At 39.6% G+C, this 19,540-nt stretch overlaps 1 protein-coding gene across 1 annotated transcript in view; it reads left to right on the forward strand.

Moving 5' to 3' along the window:
* Positions 1-19,540, forward strand: part of LOC108270491 (ryanodine receptor 3) — a 232,279-nt gene that overhangs the window by 35,970 nt on the left and 176,769 nt on the right. The window contains exon 2 of the mRNA XM_053682611.1: positions 4,581-4,700. Within this exon, the coding sequence (XP_053538586.1) occupies positions 4,581-4,700 (120 nt within the window). The remainder of the gene's footprint in view (positions 1-4,580; positions 4,701-19,540) is intronic.

Consider the following 19,540-nt stretch of genomic DNA (forward strand, 5'->3'; position numbering starts at 1 on the left):
ATAGTTGTTACTGCTGACTGCTCCTGGGCTTTAGACCCATGCTGCTTGTACTTGGTTTTACTTGTCCTGTAGTGTTGTTTATATCTCACGTGTTTTATTTCTGGTCTCTTAATGAAATTGCTATTTTATCTAGTGGAAGAACAGCAGGTTGGAAAGTCACAGTTTGTTTCTCTTCATTTGCCTATGTACTATATAAATGCAGATATAGCACTGACTAAAGGCTCAATCACACCAAGAATGATAACTATATTAGTGTCCACACCAGCACACGATATTGTTCTGTTTATTCTAAGCATGTGCTGCAGTTATACTGTCTGCTGCTTTAAATGCTCGAGCTCTTTAAAGCAGGATGGATTCTGATTGGCTGTCAATGTTTTTAACGTTCATCAGCTGGGAAAAAAATCATTCTGAAAGTGATTCCAACTATATAATTTCTCTGTGCCATTATTGATATTGTTGTAGTGTGGACTCTTATATTTAGGACGATTTTTAGAACTATATCTTTATCGTTATAGTTATCGTTCTTGGTGTGAATGGGCTTTAATTGTCTTTTTAGATCTTAGACAAATTGAACAGCTGTGTTTCCCCATCCAAGGACTTGTCTTGTTTGCAGAAAGGCCTGGAGATTTCTTCTGTTTGGCAGTAATAATAAGGTGCATTTTTTGCACCTGTGTGGGTGAGACATTGTATGCAGTGAGGACTATTCTGGTGTTATATTGGAGTCTATATACAGTTTAATTATTTGAGAAACTGTCAAAGCAGTGCCAGAGAAGTAGCTCTCATGTTACTGACAGTGGATATGGCAAAAGTAAGTATAATACAGTTAGATGGTTACTGATTGCAGCTCTGTATTATCCATGTGTATATAGGTCTTAGGAACACATATAGGATTTTTTAGCCATGACTGCTTTCGTCTCAGATATCTACTCATGAGAAGTAGTATATCAGCTGAAGCTACAATCTTAAATGGCTGTTGTGGTGAAATTAAACTCTTAGTGTGTGTGTGTGTGTGTGTGTGTGTGTGTGTGTGTGTGTGTGTGTGTGTGTGTGTGTGTGTGTGTGTGTGTGTGTGTGTGTGTGTGTGTGTGTGTGTGTTTGCGTGTTTGCACACTCAACCAGACATACGATAACACTCACGTCATCTTGGTGGTGAGTCACTAGAATAAACAATTTCGCTGAATCACGCCCACCACCCACCATACCCTGAGTCATTTTAGCTTTTTTGTGCACCTAGAACTACACAAATAAATCAGCAAACAGGCCACAACCATCCAGTTATGCTGCATCTTTTCATAGAATGGTTTGATAGTAACATTCCAGCGTTAATTGCCATTGAACCCAATTTTATTTTGTTTAAGGGAATGTTGAGCTTTTGGTGCAATCCATATGGACTCACTCATTATTTAATCTGTCTAGCTGGCTATTTTATTTCCTTGATGGTTTTCCTGATTTTTTTCTGTGATGATAAGGTCAACTGCCAATCAACGATTGAGTAGAGGGATCCACTACTATCCATGGTTTAGTGAAGAATAAGACTGAATTATTACATCCATGGTCAAGATCAAACTTAATCAGTCACCAGAGGCCATAATTCCCCTAGGCAGTGGGTTGAGTCAAATACTTGAACCAGATGGTCTCTGCTGCTGTCCTAAGAATCCTTGTTTAAAGTGTTAGGTCACCGAATTCTTACTGCTGAGAACTTTGCAGTAAAAATCAGCAAGACATACTTTACGGAATGATTATGACTTTTCAAATGCGCTGCTTATTCTATAAATACTTAAATGTCACCTCGTGTCCATGATTGCATGTGGGTAGCCTATAAGATGTCTCTACCTTGCTATTGTCATTAACACAAAATGTCCCTGCTATGTCACTACCCAACTACTGCTATCAACCCAAGCAACTCAAGTGGTCCTTCACTTAGTTGTACAACCAGGTTTACACTTAAACCCATTCTAGTCATTTAGGTCCTGGACTGCCAGGGTGGTTTCCTATTGGAGGCCACATATCAAAGTCATCATAGGGGTTCATAACATATCCTAATAGTGCACTCTGCCAGACAACAACAGACAGCATTCATAAATAGTGCTGAGACTGTTTTTTTTAAACTCCCTTTAAGAGTGTGCTCCTAATCTCAGCTCGTTACCTGTATAAAAGACACCTGGGAGCCAGAAATCTTTCTGATTGAGAGGGGGTCAAATACTTATTTCCCTCATTAAAATGCAAATCAATTTATAACATTTTTGACATGCGTTTCTCTGGATTTTCTTGTTGTTATTCTGTCTCTCACTGTTCAAATAAATCTACCATTAAAATTATAGACTGATAATTTCTTTGTCAGTGTTCAAACGTACAAAATCAGCAGGGGATCAAATACTTTTTTCCCTCACTGTATGATGCTGCTTATATCCAAAGTGACACCTCTTGTAGGTTCACCCAATAAGTAGCCATAATGCATGTAGATGGTGCATAACAGGTTTATACTCCATTCCCCAGTGTACTCACTTAATGGAATATATTTAACAATAACAATATTATGCAACAGGATTAGAGTGCTATTTTACTGTCTTTGAATCTATTTCCTCAACTCCATGACATTGATGTGTGTGCTGCAGCGGGGTGGTCTATGCGGCACACATTCATTTGATATTACAGTTTGGACATGCATTCCACCCCGGGCTTGAGTGTCTTTCAGTGACCCTGAAAGAACAGGCCATTCAGTGATCTTTTAGAACAGGCCATACCCTCAGTATGATGGAGTGGGTATTCTCATTCCCACAGTGTGAAGCTCACGCAACATTGAATTCCCTGAAAGGGATCATCTGGGTTACGCATGTAACCCTGTCCCTGAGAAGGGAACAAGTTGTTGTGTAGCTTTGCCATACTGGGGCATGCCTGTGAATTGCGTCTTCTCTTCAGAAAATACAGGCTGATGGCGCAGTTCACAGGTGCCGTTTTTATACACTAAAACATTTCACTTGGTTAAACTTAGAAATGAAATTCACTTGCTGCCTTAAAAACATTAGTAAACTCAAATTAAAATAACAGTTGTTTCAACTGAAAAGGTTACGTTTTAGAAGTTTTTCAATTCAAGACAATGGATTACTTTAAGTTTCATTTGTAAAAACTTATAAACTTAAGTTCAATTTCCAAAACTTGTCATGACAGTTTGAGTTACAGAGAAGAAATAAGTTCACATAACTTAATGGGGCTGTCATGTTTTACAGTGTAGTCACCCGATGCACGTAATTGCCACGTCACCTGATCATGGCAGGCCTATAAATAGGCGTGATTTCACACAGACTTCTGATAACGATCACATGAGAGGTCGCTTCCCACAGTGTGTAGCTCATGCAACATCTTGTTCCCTTCTCAGGGAACAGGGTTAATCCAGAAAATTCCCCAAAAGGATTTATTCTAAAAAAAGCAAAAGCAAAACAAAACGAATAATAAAAAAACACCTTTAAGCAGTTTAAGCTAACCATAAGTTTAACCTGTTTAGTAATTTATTTTATTTTATATAAAAACCTTTCATCCCCACTCATTGGATCAAAGTTCCCCTCACCTGGGCTGAATACATACACACTTAGACTACATGATAAATATAAAAAAAATCTATTTTATATAACTACAGATTTTTAATGGGCAAACGTCATAATGACCCGACACAGTAATGAACAGTTAGAAATGGCCAATCCTGATATCCACTGCTTTATTTATTTATGACTGTCATAATCAGGTCAGTAGTGTGTGGAGAGACATTATTTAGGGACCTGAGCTAAGTGCTTAGTTAGCTATACAGTGCTAAAACCTTTAAGAATTTTGTTTTTTGCATGTACATTCTTGACAGCCATGGTGAGCTTGGTAAGTTTTATAGTTTTATTGGCCACAGTGTTTTTGTCCCTTTTATGTCTCACTTTTAAAGCTTTAGGCTCAAAGTCCCAAGCTAACTGTTGAGATGGGGATTGTCCCATCTGTAAAATGCTTAACTTTCCAAAATGCTGCACTCTGGTTTCTGCAGAACAGCTCCTGATTAAAATTGTGCAGTTAGCTATTGTATTGCACCACTCTCCTCCTTTGTGAAGCCATATCAGCACATTCTGCTTCCCTCACAGAGACAGTATAGTATTTCTACATCTTTTCACTTTTGCCATGGAAGACTGTGGTCAATGAACAAGACACCTAGCCTGTTGTTTGCGGCTGGTATAAAGCAGTGTGGACACAGATTATCTAAATTTATAATCTTAACAATCTTGTTAGGTGTGAAAAAACATATTGTGTATATTCATCAACTACTATAACACACATATTTATAAGGAGCAACAAAATTATTAAAAATGATACCAGCTAACTCCACCACTCCATCTTTGTAATGAACATCTTTACATGTCTATATAGAAATGCTGATTCAGAAAAGTTCTGCTATTTCCAGAAAATGTGGATTTGCCTTAGCAAACATCAAGCCATGAACATTAATTGGTTTACTACCCTTTAACTCTTACAACACCATTTTATGCTTATCCCTTGTCTTAGATTATGAATTGTTTTCATCCACAAATTTGTGCATATTCTCCCAATAGGATGATGAGGTGGTGTTGCAATGTGTGGCCAGCATTCAGAAGGAGAATCGCAAGTTCTGTCTGTCTGCTGAGGGACTTGGCAATCGGCTATGTTACTTGGAACTCACCTCAGAGGCCAAGGTAAGCAAGGAGAAGCTAATTTGGCATATGTATTGTCTAGGGAAGTGTAGAACAGTAACAAGACACTCGCAAAAAGAAGGTTGGTATTGCAAACTGAATATATGGCAAGACTTCACCCTAGAGGTGTGCATTGGAACTTGGATTCCATGGGACCTAACAAAAAAAAGTTGTGGGAGTGGGTATTTTTTTTACTGTCATGCTGGGAGGAATGACCAGTTGGTTATGAACCTTATGAGACAGTGTGGTGATTGTGTGTGTGTGAGTACGTGTGCGTGGTGAGACACATTTACTGCATCTGGTACAGTCTGGGCTTTATTCATTCATTACCTTTCAGTAACTGCTTTATCCTGGTCACTGATTTAAACACCTTTGTGCTTCTATTTTGGAAAATTCATAGGACCTCCTAGTCCACCAAATAGTAATGCAGCTCCTTTAGTGTCAAGAATTCATTATTATGGCAACGGTGTATGCAAGCACTCCATCTACTTCATGATAAGATTCTGTATGATTCAGTTAAAGCCAAATGAGATGTTGCTAGGTCAGTCTATTAATTATTTTTGTTAATTATTGTTATCTTCTAAGGACATGGATCTTCCATTTGCATTTTGGAGCTTATCTGTCAGCAGCATTTGTGTGTATCACCCTTGCTATATATGTATGTGATCCATTTTCCATATGTGCTCACCATTCCTGTATCATTTGCACAGCCAGCATTAGAGTTTGTGCAGGATTTCACAGGGACAGTAAAGGCTAAAAACTTAGAAAGTAGACAAAGTGGGTGAGGCCTCTAGAATACTATAATGTGTTTTGGGCGTATTCAGCTTATGGATGGAAATGAGCCCACTTGCCTTGGTAGTGGTTCAAAGAGTTAATAAAAACCACTAAAGCTACTGGATAGTCCTTTGACTATTTGCCTGTGCATGGTAGCCAGGGATAAACCTTATTGTGACTTCTCTATAAACATTGCCATACATGTGAAATAGTGGTTAGTACATTCGCCTCACAACTCCAAGGTTTGGGGTTCAATTACCACCACTGCCCTGTGTGTTTGGAACTCCCCCAGTCCAAAGACCTGCATGGTAGGCTGATTGATCTGTCCAAAGTGTCCATAGTGTGTAAATGTATATGTGGTTGTGCCCTGCGATGAATTGGCACCTCGTCCATGCTGTACCCCAGCTTGTGCCTGATATAGGCTCCAGGTTCCCCATGACCCAGTCATCAATCCCGGATAAGCAGTATAGAAGATGGATGGATGTTATAATGGTAAAATGCTTTTTTTTTTTCACCTGTGCAGTTGTACAGGAGGGATGCATCAGTTAATACTATGTAAATATACTCTTCAGTACCCCATATGATGAATCCATACTGTACAATGTCCTTTCCTTTCCTCTTTATTAATGTAATATTTTGAATTATACTGGAGCTTTATTGCCAATTTAATTGTGACAACACTGAGGCTTCTTGCCATGCTCATTGGCTGACAGATGTTCTATGCAGCAATCAGCAAGAATTAAGAGTAGTTGAGAAAAATTTTAGGAAAGCACAATTTGATGCTGATCTCATCACATATTGCTTCCCTTTTTAAAAAAAAAAAAAAAAATCAAAGTTCTCCTTTGATGGCACTGGTGTTAAGACATCATTAACCAAGGAAACCTGGAAAAATGTGCATCTTGATCCATGTAAGCTCCATAGCATGTTTCTTAAATTTTTCATCCTCTCCATCCTTCTTCACCCTCCTCCCTGACTACTGACAACTTTGCCAGCTTCTTTGATGAGAAGATTCACAAAATTTACCAACCTTTTGGACCTACCCCTATTCGTACAATACACAATCCCTCTTCCCTCCTATATCCTTAACACCTCTTTCTTCATTTTCTACAGAAGAGTTCCTGCAGATTCATATGTCCAGCAATCCTACCACCTGGCCACTGGACTCCCCTTCCCCCACCTCTCTTTATTACTTCCACAGTAAAGGACTTCAAGACAGAAAGGGTTATACCCATCCTTAAAAAGCCCACACTAGATACTTCATCAGCAACTACTGACCAGTATCATCTCTCTTTTATTTCTAAAACCCTAGTCATTATATCTTATCAAGAATGCTTTCCAAGATCTTTATTAGTCTGGCTTCAAAGTGGCACACACACTTGTGGCTATAACTCAGAAGCTTCATTGGTCTTCATACTACTTGACCTTTCAGCAACCAATCACAATACTCTCCTATCCATCCTCAGGAGTGCTTGAAATTTGTGGCCCAGCTTGGCAGTGATTTGCTTCTTGCTGGAGAGACAGTATATCAGGTAACATGAAGGGAATCCACAGACACTCCACAAAGGTGTGCCTCACAAAGCTCATTGCTTGGCCCTCTATACCAGTTCTCTCAGTGAGGTATTATCCTCACATGGTTTCTCATATCTCAGCTATGCTGATAGCACCTAACTCCTTTCCTACCTGAGACACTTGTGATTCTACATGAATATAAGCATTCCATGGCACGCCATGCCTCAGGGATGGCAGATCATCAGCTGAAACTAAATCCTAGCAAGACTGAACTGCTGTATATCCCTGCTGTATGCACCCTCATATCACAATATTGTGATATCCCTCGACAACTTTCAGATCACACCATCTGTCAACATGGGCAACTTTGGAGTAGTTCTGAACAATCAATTGTTCTTCTGTTCTTAAATTGCTAACCTGACTTGGTCATGGAGGTTGGAACATATGATTCAGTGGGCTATAAAACCACTGTGAGATGTGGAAAAAACAAAACAAAATTAAAACAAAACAAATGATAGCCCAGCTCGTAATACCACTTAGGTGCAAAGTGTTATTTATTTACAGGTGCAGAGCTGAAAAAATCCAGTGATTAGGCAGTTAATTTACAATAGCAAAAAGACGGGATGGTGATGACAAAGGAGGGAAAAAAGTGAAACAAAGTGACAAAACAATCAAAGGAAAATACCCAACATTAGAGAAAAAAACTACAAGCAATATCTACAGAATACTTAACATGTTCGTGGCACCACAACTGCACACTCACTCGTCTGGCCTACCAAGAGACACCATACTGGTGCCTGGGGCTCTCTTTTATAGCCTATAACTCCTCCCCTTTTGGAGTGTACCACACCTAGTGTCATGTATCAGGGAAGGAAATCTGAAGTCCAGTTCCCAGCAGCCACTGCAGCATACTCATCAGTCACATGACCACCTGCACCTGAATTCACTTACTGGTTAACGAGCACTCTTATATATAGCCACTGTTTGCACTTCTTTCTTGTCTCGCGTCGTCGTACTATACCTTTGTCTCCGCTGCTGTGTTTTGTCTTTGCCGCACTGTTTTGTATCCTAGTTGTCTTTTGTATCTAGAGTCTTTTGTATTTTGTTTGTTTGTTAGTAAATGTTTAAAAATCCGCTCTTGCATCTGTCTCAACTTCGTATCATGACACCTAGGTAACATGTACATACAATAATGTACAGAAAATCCGTTATTTGCACGCACACACACACACACACACACACACACACACATATGTATATATATATATATATATATATATATATATATATATATATATATATATATATATATGATATTGTTATCCCAATATCTAGATCAGTGGGCTTACAGAAGAACTACCTCTTCCAACATCGTTAACCAATATTAATTCTTTGATAGCATGTGCACCCGCATCTCCGATAGCGTATAATGGCAGGGGAATGTATGAAACTTGGCATGGGAGTGGATGTGTGAGTAAATGCCTGTGCCGATTAGCAAAAAGGGATGGTCTGCTCTATCACCTCCCCAGGCCGCGCACTGTCCGGGTACCAAGACAGGTAGTCGGCAATATGGTTTCTTCTGCCCAGAATGTGCCGAATTTTGTGTTGGAAGGGTTGGAGTGTGATGTACCATTGGGTCACCCTGGCGTTGTGATAATTCATGGTGTTAATCCATGGTAGTACTCTGTGGACCATCTGGAGGTCAAACTCCCTCCCCATCAGGCTGTATTATAGACTGTAAAGGGTCCACTTGATTGCCAGACACACTTTTTTAAACCCTGGACAACAGCTTTCGACTCAGGAACACCACTGGTTTCTCTGCTCCTGGAGCACCTTGGGCCAGGACAGCTCCAATCCCTGTTGCTGAAGTGTCTACCTGGACCAAGAAATGCTGGTTGAAGTGAGGACTTTGCAAGACTGGACTGGAACAGATCTTTTCTTTCAAGCCCTTAAACGCGGTCTCACAGTCCTCAGTTCAGCTGATTGGCTTCTTTACGTTCTTCACCAGCAAATTGGTTAAAGGTGTGGTGATTGAGGCAAAGTTGGGTATGAACCTCTGGTACCATCCCATGAGTCCCAGAAAGGATCTCACCTCCTTCTTTGTTGTTGGCCTTGGGTTTCTTCGAATCGCTTCTACCTTATCGACTTGTGGTCGAAGTTTGCCATTGCATTTTACTGCATTTAACGTCAGTCCTGCCCTCTGCCATAGGTGTTTGAGTGGTCTGTCCAAAGGTTGCTGTGGATAACGACATAATCCAGATAGACAGCAGACCATGCCTCGCATCTCTGGAGTACTTGATCCATCAACCATTAGAATGTGGTTGGTGCCCAATGCAGACCGAAGGGAAGGATCGTGAATTGGTACAGGTCCAAAGGGGTCCTAAATGCAGTGTAAGGTCTTGAGGCAGGATTGAGGGGCCAGTATCCCTTGCACAGGTCCAGAGTGGTGATAAACTGGGCCTGACCGATTTTCTCCAGCAGGTCATCAATTCTTGGCATCGGTAGGCATCAAACTTCAACTGGGCATTGAGCTTTCTGAAGTCAATACAAACCTTTAAGGTGTTGTTTTTCCTGGGGACGATGACAGTGGGGCTGCTCCACTCACTCATTGAGGGTTCAATCACTCCCAGCTATAGTATCGTCATACACTCTTCTTTCAAGGGAACAAGCAGTTGTTCGAGCACTCAGTATGGTCATTGTCGAGAGGGTTGTGTCAGTAAGCTGGATGGTGTGTTGGAGTAGGTTTGTCTGCCCAGGCCTATAACAGAACAGAGCACGGAACATTGTGAGTAGCTGTTGCAGTTCGGTCTTTTGTGGTTCTGCTAGTTGATCCAGCTCAACTGTAGATGTTTGTTGCTGTAGCCTTTCCTCAGGTTCCTTGTCCTCGACTTCCACATTTCTCACCATAAGAGATTTGTTCCCCTTTACTTGGTGGTTCTTTCCACTCTTTTAACAAGTTAACATGGCAAGTTTGTCTCTCTTTACCTTTGTCCGGATGGGGAAGTTCATAGGTAACTGGTCCCATTTTGCAGGTGATGGTGTAAGGTCCTTGCCACTTTGCTAGCAACTTGTTTGATGAAGATGGAAGCAACTCTCATAGTCTGGCGTGCTGATCATACCACCTGTTGAGCTTGCAACAAGTTGGCTCTGGCTCCCTCTAGGTAATGTTCTAACCTGTCTCTCATCTCCAGGATGTATCTGATGAGCTTTTGTCTGTTGGTCTGGACACAGGAGCCTCCCAGCCTTTCCTCAGAAGGTCTAGTGGGCCTTATACTTGCCATTCATACAGCAGCTCAAAGTGAGAAAACCCAGTTGAAGCTTGTGGTACTTTTCTGTATGCAAACAGGACAAATGGCAACCACTTGTCCCAGTCTTGTCCTATGTCTGTGACAAACTTACGGCGCATGCTCTTGAGGATTTGGTCACATCTCTCCACCAGGCCATCCGTCTGTCTTTATGGCAGTAATACCCAGTTGACGATGGAGCTGCCACATCAATCGTGACGTGAAGTTTGTCCCCTGATCGGTAAGTATCTCATCAAAGATGCCTACCCAGGAGAATAGCTGGATGAGGGCATGGATGATCTTAGCTGTCTTGATGGTTCGTGGTGGAAATGCCTCAGGGTATCCAGTGGCATAATCACAAATCACCAAGATGTACTGATGCCCCTTGCTGTTCTGCTCCAATGGCCTCACAATGTCCATGGCAATGTGGCGAAAGGGCTCAGAAATGACAGGTAGAGGATGTGAAGGTGCCCTGCCCTGTCGGTTATAATATCGGTTCATATTGTTATTCTGTACATATAATACACCATTCTCAACAACATAATGTTCATTATATAGCAGAAATAAATAGCAAATAGCAGATAGCAGAAATAGCAGAAATGAAATGTGAGTTGAATGTGAATCATTCAACTCACATTTCATTTCTACTGTATGAAACAAAGATTGTAAATAAGTATCGACTCTTTGCAATTTACCAATGTCATCCGGGACCTGCCAGTCACTAACCTCAAGGCCTTCCACGGAGACCTCAGGGACTGGGGCACCCATATATTTTGCCACTTGCCACTGTCTGCATGTTTTTCTATGGCCTTTAGACCTGCCTTGCAGCAGACTATTATGCAAGTCTGGCAGAGGCTGTAGTCCCACCCGAGCTTGGGCCCGAGTAATAACAGGGCATGACAGACCAACATTTGCACAGGTGGAATCAGTATGAAAGTCCATGGTAGATTGAATTAGTTCATACAGCACTGGTTCGTCTTTTCCCAACATCATATCGGCTGGCAAGTTATCAACTACAGCAACATTCAACAAATAACTTTGGTCTTGCACACAAACAGTCGCTTCTGCACAGGGATGATGTTTTACATCTCCATTGAATAGCAATAGCATTGGCATAGCCTACATCTGTAGCCCAGTATGATTTCAACAATGAAATAGAACTCTCAGTGTCCAACAAAGCATTCAACCATTGTCCATCACCAGTCACATTGAGACAGGTTAGAGGTTTAATTACCTTGTCAGTACATTCATTCTTCTCTCTGTGGACATAACAGTCATCTTTGATTTCCTCATGAGGCACACAGGGGCTTTGTGTCCTGGCTGCTGACAGTGGTAACACCTTAGCTCTCTTGTCTTGTTCACGTCCAGCCCAGCAGCATTATCTGCTGGCTTGGGTGTGGTGTGCATTACATTACCTCGAGGTGGTTGAGATCATTGCCCTCCACGGTGTACATTGAGGTACTGTAGAGCCAGTTTTGCCGCTGCTACAAGTTACTTATCACACCATCCTTCAAGGTTCAAGGAAGACATACTTCAAGACTCTTCTCTGTACTGGCACCCAGGTGTTAGAATTAACTTCTACAGCTCAGTCACTGACTGTCTTCAAATGAAAAGCAAAGATCTACCTCTTCACCAGTCAATTAAAGGAGAAGTAATAATTTTTAAAAAATATTACTTTTTTTGCAAGGTTTTTTTTTGTTGTTGCTGTACTAACATGTCTATAACAAGGTTCAGCTTGATGGTCTTCATAGAACCTGACTTATTATTTTAAATTTTTTCAGTGCACTTTCCAAAACTCAACAAAAAAAAGCTAATCCAAAAGAAATGCCCAAAAGAAGCCATTCACCAGCTCGCAGCTTTCGCCTGAGACTGACTCTCTCTCTCTCTCTCTCTCTCTCTCTCTCTCTCTCTCTCTCTCTCTCTCTCTCTCTCTCTCTCTCTCTCTCTCTCTCTCTCTCTCTCTCTCTCTCTCTCTCTCTCTCTCAATCTTGTTCTGGCTCATGGCAGTCACTAAAGGCACAAGGAAACACACAAAAGTAGGCAATAAGACACAGGTGAGAATCATCATGCATTCCCTGCCAGTTCAACCTGCATCCTACCTGTCCATAGTCAACATTGCCACATTAATTAATTAGCCAGGACTTAATATAACAGGGTTAATGTGTTATGAAATGTAATCTTTTAAGAGGCTGGTAGAAAATAGTGGTTTTCCCACTTTGTGAATTTCCCAACATTAATACTGTCTGATATGTTTTTGCAAAAGTTGGTACTCTGCTGTTATGTCTAATGAATAACTCACACTCACTGCCTTGGGGTTGAGCTTTGGTTCCCAGAGTGTTAACTTTTGTCACATCACTTATGCCTAATAAATAAAATATATTGGCATACAGTAAAAATAACATTTTAAGCAATCAATTTCAGATGCAGCATTTCAGATGGTTTCAGTCGGCCTTTCTGTTCTAGTACATTCGGAGGAGACTGTATGGTGTAAACCATTTTCAATTTGTTCATATAATAATGGTCAATTTTGAATTAATTAATCTGCACATACTATTTACATAATCTCACAGCCTCTCCATTGATCAGCACTCACTTTATTTATTTAAAAGTACATTAGTTACACACCTGAAGAAGTGAGTGAACTTTGTTATTGCATATCTAGATAGGGAATGTTTACTTGAGCTGCACAAGCCTAGCAGCTATTTTTATAAACCCGCAGGAAGTCTTTTAGATAGTAAAAGTTATCTTTTCAGATAGCAGTCAGTAGAATTCCTCTTTACCTATTTGCTTTTGCTTGTTCCTTTGCTATCTGGTTGCAGCTTCTGCTTTAGAAAGCATGAGGCAGCTCCGAAAGCCATTACAAAGAGCTTCACATAGACCAGAGCCTTTTTATAGTCATTACTCATCAGTGCAAATAATGTATTCAGTGTTTGGAATACTGCATGATATTTATACCTTCAACCTTTGTATAACATTACTTTGTATAACACTAGTTCCACACAATATTTGGCATATTGTCAATCTCTTAATGATTCTGAGCTTGGGTTACTGTGTAGAGTTTTGCAAGTTTACCCATTTCTGTGTGGGTTTCCTCTGGATTCTGCAGTTTCCTCCCAGCTTGCAAAAACATGCCATTATGTGTATTGGGTACTTAAAATTGCCCATAGATGTGAAGGAGTGCGTGATTGTGTGTGCACATGGTGCCCAGCAATGGACTGGCATCCCATCCAGGGTGTTTTCCTGCCTTGTGCTTACTGTTCCTGGGATTGGCTCCAGATCCATCATGATTCTAACCAGGATAAAGCATTTACAGGAGATGAATGGATGAATTTATTTTTTAATTGCCTCTTCCCTTATGCTACATGGTATTGCATTTAAGATCAAAGTGGGATAATCCGCTTTATGGGTCTGCATTTTCTATACAATGAAAGGTGGCTAATTTTAATATTCTGATTTAAGGATTTAAGGGCTAAAGGGGTAGTTCACCCAAAAAATGAAAATTATGCCATCAATTACTCACCCTTATGTCATTCTATACTCATAAGACATTTGTTAATGTTATGTCATTCTATACCCATGAAGACATTTTAATGAAACCTGGGAGATTTATGTCCCTCCATTTACAGTCCAATTAACCAAAACATTCCAAAAAAAGTTCATAAAGGCATTGTAAAAGTAATCCATGTGACTCCAGTGGTTTAATCCCAAATTTCTGAAGTGATATGAATGCTTTTTATTGCAAAAAACAAACAAACCTGAATTTAAGTCTTTATTCACAAAATATCTTCACTTCTGCATAGATCTCTGACACGTGTTCACAAGAGAACCATGACACATGCGTGTTGTGTTGACGCAAGAGTGGACAAAAAATGCAAGTCGTCCTCTATGTCAAAATCTGCAGACATCTTTGTTACAAAGATTGTTCTGTGTGACACGAGAAAGTCTGCTCTCACAAGACTGTCCAAAATGTAAAACAAAATGTAATTTGGCTAAAATAAATTATTTGGATTACAAAAATATAAATTGTGTCCTAGTCAACCTCAGAAACTCCATCTGGGTTTTTTTTTATACATGTGTATTGTATACATTCTGACCTATTTTTGTTCTTATACATTCTGATTTCTGTTTTCTGTGTTTTGTGTTTCTTGCTGTTTCTGGTATACTTTCTGGTTTAAACCCTAATTTTTTTTTACGGATTACCTTTTTGATTTTGTTTTCAAATGAATATTGGATTTACGTAAATAAACAATATGCTGAGTATACACATTTATATCCTGGTTTCTTACTGCATGTTACAATTAAACACCTGTTTACAAAATAATACAGTATGTTTCAAAATAACTGAATAAGTTATAGTTAAATGGGATAAAAGTTTTGAAACTAGATTTGATAGCAGCATGCTTCAGTGTACTCAAAGTAGCATACTACTGAAGAAAGAGGACACAGTTATTTGTGCTCCATTTATCTTACTGCAGGTTCATGGCTCATGCCTTACCTCAAACTGTCAGCCTACTGCGTTGGCCTCTTTAGCTCTCATGCCAAATTTTCTGTCAGACCCTTCTCCTTTCTATATCCATCTACTGTCACTTAGTGATTCCTGAGCTTCCTGAGCACAGATCACATTGTTTTGGACTAACAGGTATTATTAGTGGACACCCAACAAAATGAGTAACATGTAATGAGATGACAGAGATAGAGGTGGAGAGAGTGAGCACTTTCAAATTCCTCAGTGTTCACATCAAAGAGGATCTCACCTGGTCTCACAACACTACACACCTGGTGAATAAATCAAGAGATTGAGAGATTGAGATTGGCCTTAGGAGGGCCAACAACATCATGTCATAACAACAAGCTAACAACATTTTAATTCCTAAAATGAAAAGAAAAAAAAAAAAAACACTATCAGCAGGATTTATGATATTTACTACATTAAGAAGTACATTCACATTTTACATGAAATTCAAGACTACAATCACCAAATGCTAAAGTTTAGGGGTGGGCGATATGACTACTATCTTATTTCACAATAACGATTTGTTTTCTCAGGTAGGTCTATCAGTAGTATTCAAGTAAGAAATACTACAGAAATTGAATAAAGCAATTAAATGTAAAATACAATAGACTTCACTATATGACAATACAGGGATTCTTATAAAATTTACTGAAGTTATTCAGTCAAATGAGTGAGTGAGTGAGTGAGTGATTTTCTCTTTGTCTTTTGTTGTTTGGTTAACATTTATGACATAGCAGCAGGTTTATTAGATTGCTGTCACTTTAAGACCTAATGCACAGATCCAATATACTGTATTGACACACCTCAGATTTATTCCCCAACTGTTTACATTCACTTAAGACATACCTGACAGTGATTGCATGAATCCTTAGCCAGACTTCCATTTTGACATGATGTGTGTGTATTTATTTGACCATCCTAGTGTAATAAGCCGCTAAAGAGAACTCAATTCAGTATTCGCACAATGGGGTGGATTTCTGTGTGTGCGTTTCAAGTGTGTGTGCACAGAAAGCCCCCTGGTCAGGCATGGAGACATTCATTAATTTCTTATTATCTTAATTTTATGTTATTCATTTTTTTTTAATCTTTCTTTTCATGTTACACATGACACGGACTCAACTGTACTCAGAAAAATTTCAGAGTCCAAAACGTCTGAGTCCGTGTCAAGTTTAAGAGTAGAACTTTACCAGTTTGCGTGACAAATCTGAGTTCGTTCATAATTGGACTCGAGTCCAATTAAATAAGTTAGCTATTAAATAAGTATTAGTGACTGAATAATACACACAAAGATCTAAGAACCAATCACAGAACTGTGACTTTAAGGGGTTAACTAGTTAAGAAAAATGTTAAACTCAGGTGTACTGTAGACAAAACACACACACACAAACATACACACACACACACACACACACATTAAAAACAGGTCCCAGTGAAAGAGATACATGTTGCGCCTATAGATTGGATTATTAATTAAAATATCTATAAGGTATGCACTTGTGAGCAGTTTTCATAACACATTTGGTGTTGTGCCTATAAAGGTTTTGCTGATGCAGCACAGTTTATCACATCATAACACATAAGCATGATTAGCGGTACCTTGCATTAGTTTGAAGGTAAACACGGGCATGGTGAAAAAATTATGAATTAAATGCATGAATAATAATCCATCCATCTTCTATACCACTTAATCCTTTTCAGGGTCACGGGGAAACCTGGAACCTATCCCAGGGAGCATTGGGCGAGGTACACCCTGGACAGGGTGCTAATCCATCACAGGGCATACAATCACATACACATTCACACACCCATTCATACATTACAGACACTTTGGACATGCCAATCAGCCTACCTTGCATGTCTTTGGACTGGGGGAGGAAACCAGAGTACCCGGAAGAAACCCCCGCAGCACAGGGAGAACATGCAAACTCCGCACACACATGGCCCCGGCAGGAATAGGTGTGAGGCGAACGTGCTAACCACTAAGCCACCGTGCCCAACAGGAAATATATAAAAACTAAAAAGTAAGGGGCCTAAAATTGATCTTTGAGGGACATTAGTAGGAACAGAGCCAATTTCAGACCCGAAACCACTCATAAAAAACAAACTTGTGGCGGTCAGAGAGATAAGATTTAAACCAGGTTATACCAGTCTCAGAAACTCCAAAGACAGTTTCAAGTCAGTTGTGTAAGAGGTTGTGATTGACAGTGTCAAAAGCAGCACTAATATCAAGAAGGATAAGGATGGAAAGAGAACCAGAACCTGATGCTAGTAACAGATCATTTGTGACCTTGACCAAAGCTGTTTCTGTACTGTGAAGTTTACGAAAACCTGACTGAAGGGGCTCGAAAAGATTATTAACAGTAAGGTGATTGTGAAGTTGCAAAGCCACATCATGTTCTAAAATTTTTTGCCAAAAAGGGAAGGTTTGATATAGAGCGATAATTATTTAAATTGTCCAAATCAATATTATGCTTTTTTGGAACTGGGGTTACAGCAGCAGTTTTCAATGCTGCTGGTACAACACCAGTGCGCAGAGAGTCATTAATAATGCTGAGAACAATTGGGTGCAAAGAGTTCAAAACAAGATTTAAATAAGCTTGTAGGGAGGGGATCAAGCATGCAAGTGGTGGCTTTCATACGTGATACCTCCCTAGTAAGCTACTCTGAGCCAATTTGAGAAAAATTAGTGAAAGATGTGCCAAAGAAATTAGGCAAGCAGAGTGTTGAAGAGGAAACAGGTGTAGCATGAATTAGGTTATAAAAACATTATCAGTTTTAGAACTGAAAAAATTAAGAAACTTATTACATAACTAATTTGAAACAGGCAAAAAGGTGCCAACATCAACTTTGAGGAGTTTGTTTATAGTACGGAAGAGATGCCTGGGATTGCTTTGATTATTCTCAATAATCTGAGAAAAATAGGCAGATCTTGTAGACTCAATTGCAGCTCTATATTCCCCCAAGCTGTCTTTCAAAGTTTGAAAAAATACATTCAAGCCAGAGTCATGCCACTTGCATTCCATTTTATGACAAGCTGCTTTCATAGAGCGCAGGTTGTCATTATACCAAGGAGCAGAACGAGCAATAGTGACATTGCGTGACTTCAAGGGAGCAAAGGAGTCCAGATTAGAGGCAAGAATATTATTCAACTGTAAAACCATATCTTCAGGAGGCACTGATAAGAATCCATGAAGAGAGGAAATTACATAGTCTGCAAAATTCTGTTGGATTAATTGATTTACATTTAAGAAAATTAACAGTGTGTGAAGATGTACAAATAAGAGGCAGTTCCAGATTTAAAAAGATTGCTGGATAGTCGGAAAGACCAATATCAACAGAAGACAGCACCAAGTGCCAAACCTCAGGAAAGGAAAACATCATGACTGACTTGCACCCACCTCTGATTTAGCACACTTATTTGAGCACTTTTTAATCTACTTATGTAAGTGTTGAGGGAGATTGCTACTCTTCTTTCAAGTTTCACAGATGCAGCCATCCATTTGAGCCTTTATGGATCATGTCACAGCATGACAGGGGCAGATAGGTGTTTTGAGAAATAGGATTCTGAGAAGTTCATAGGTTGTGCCAGAATACACTTCAGAGCAGAGAAATTCCAGTCAATTATTAAATGAAAAGGAAAGCTTGTCCAGAACATCTATTTAATCATATCAAGGACATATTTCATATGAAATAGTTTTCAGAAGGGTCAGCTCCTTAGCCAGATAACCCAGAGAAGGTTTACATCTGGTAAACTCAGGAACATCACTGAGTATGTGTCCATCTGGAATGTATGATTGATGTAATAAATGCAAGTGCAATTTGTTATAAATTGCCCCTGTAAGCACACAGCACATTGCTAGCATTTCTAACTTTTTCCAGTGTTTCCAGTGGAATACCGGTAAGAGTGTTTTTGTATGCTGTATCTTTAAGATTTCCTTTTGCTAGAATTAAGGGGCTGAGCCCAAACCTGTTCCTGCATGACAATGCCCCTGTGCACAATGCAAGCTTCATAAAGACATGGTTTGCCATGGTTGGTGTGGAAAAACTCGAGTGGCCTGCACAGAGCCCTGACTTCAACCCGACTGAACATCTTTTAGATAAATTGGAATGCTGACTGCACTCCAGGCCTCTTCACCTGACATCACTGCCTGTCAGCACTAATGCTGTTGTTGCTGCATAGACAGAAATCCTCCCAGCCACACTACAAAATGTTGTGGAAAGCCTTCCCATAAGATTAGAGGTTATTAGAACAGCAAAGGAGGGACCAATTGTGAAAAGGGATTTTCAGCAAGCACATATCAGTGTGATGGTCCAGTATCCACATACTTTTGGCCATATATTGTGTGTGTAAGTTTATACAGCCAGATTATTATTTTTTAATATTTGGATATCTAGGGACATCTTGGGGATATCTTGAATATCTAAACTTTAGAAACAATCTAAAGTGACAATTTATAATTTATTTCTTGCAGTAGCAGCATAATACAGAATTAAAAAATTTAAACATCTCTAAAATTATACAAACACAGTACACTAAATAAAAACTGGTGTTAAATTAGTCCTCTATAGTAGCATGCTGCCTTAAAAATTGTTTGAGATTGGAGGTAAACTCTGCAGGACAGTGGACCTTGCGGGTCAGATTTGAAGAGCCAGCTTAATCTATCATGTTGGTATGTGTGAATAGACTTTTTCCAAATATGGAAGTACAGTGTTCAGTTTTACAAATGAACAGTGTTATAAACCGAGCGGTGGTGTTGTTTCTC

The sequence above is a fragment of the Ictalurus punctatus genome, chromosome 9 (assembly GCF_001660625.3).
Source record: "Ictalurus punctatus breed USDA103 chromosome 9, Coco_2.0, whole genome shotgun sequence".
In the NCBI taxonomy this organism is placed as follows: Eukaryota; Metazoa; Chordata; class Actinopteri; order Siluriformes; family Ictaluridae; genus Ictalurus; species Ictalurus punctatus.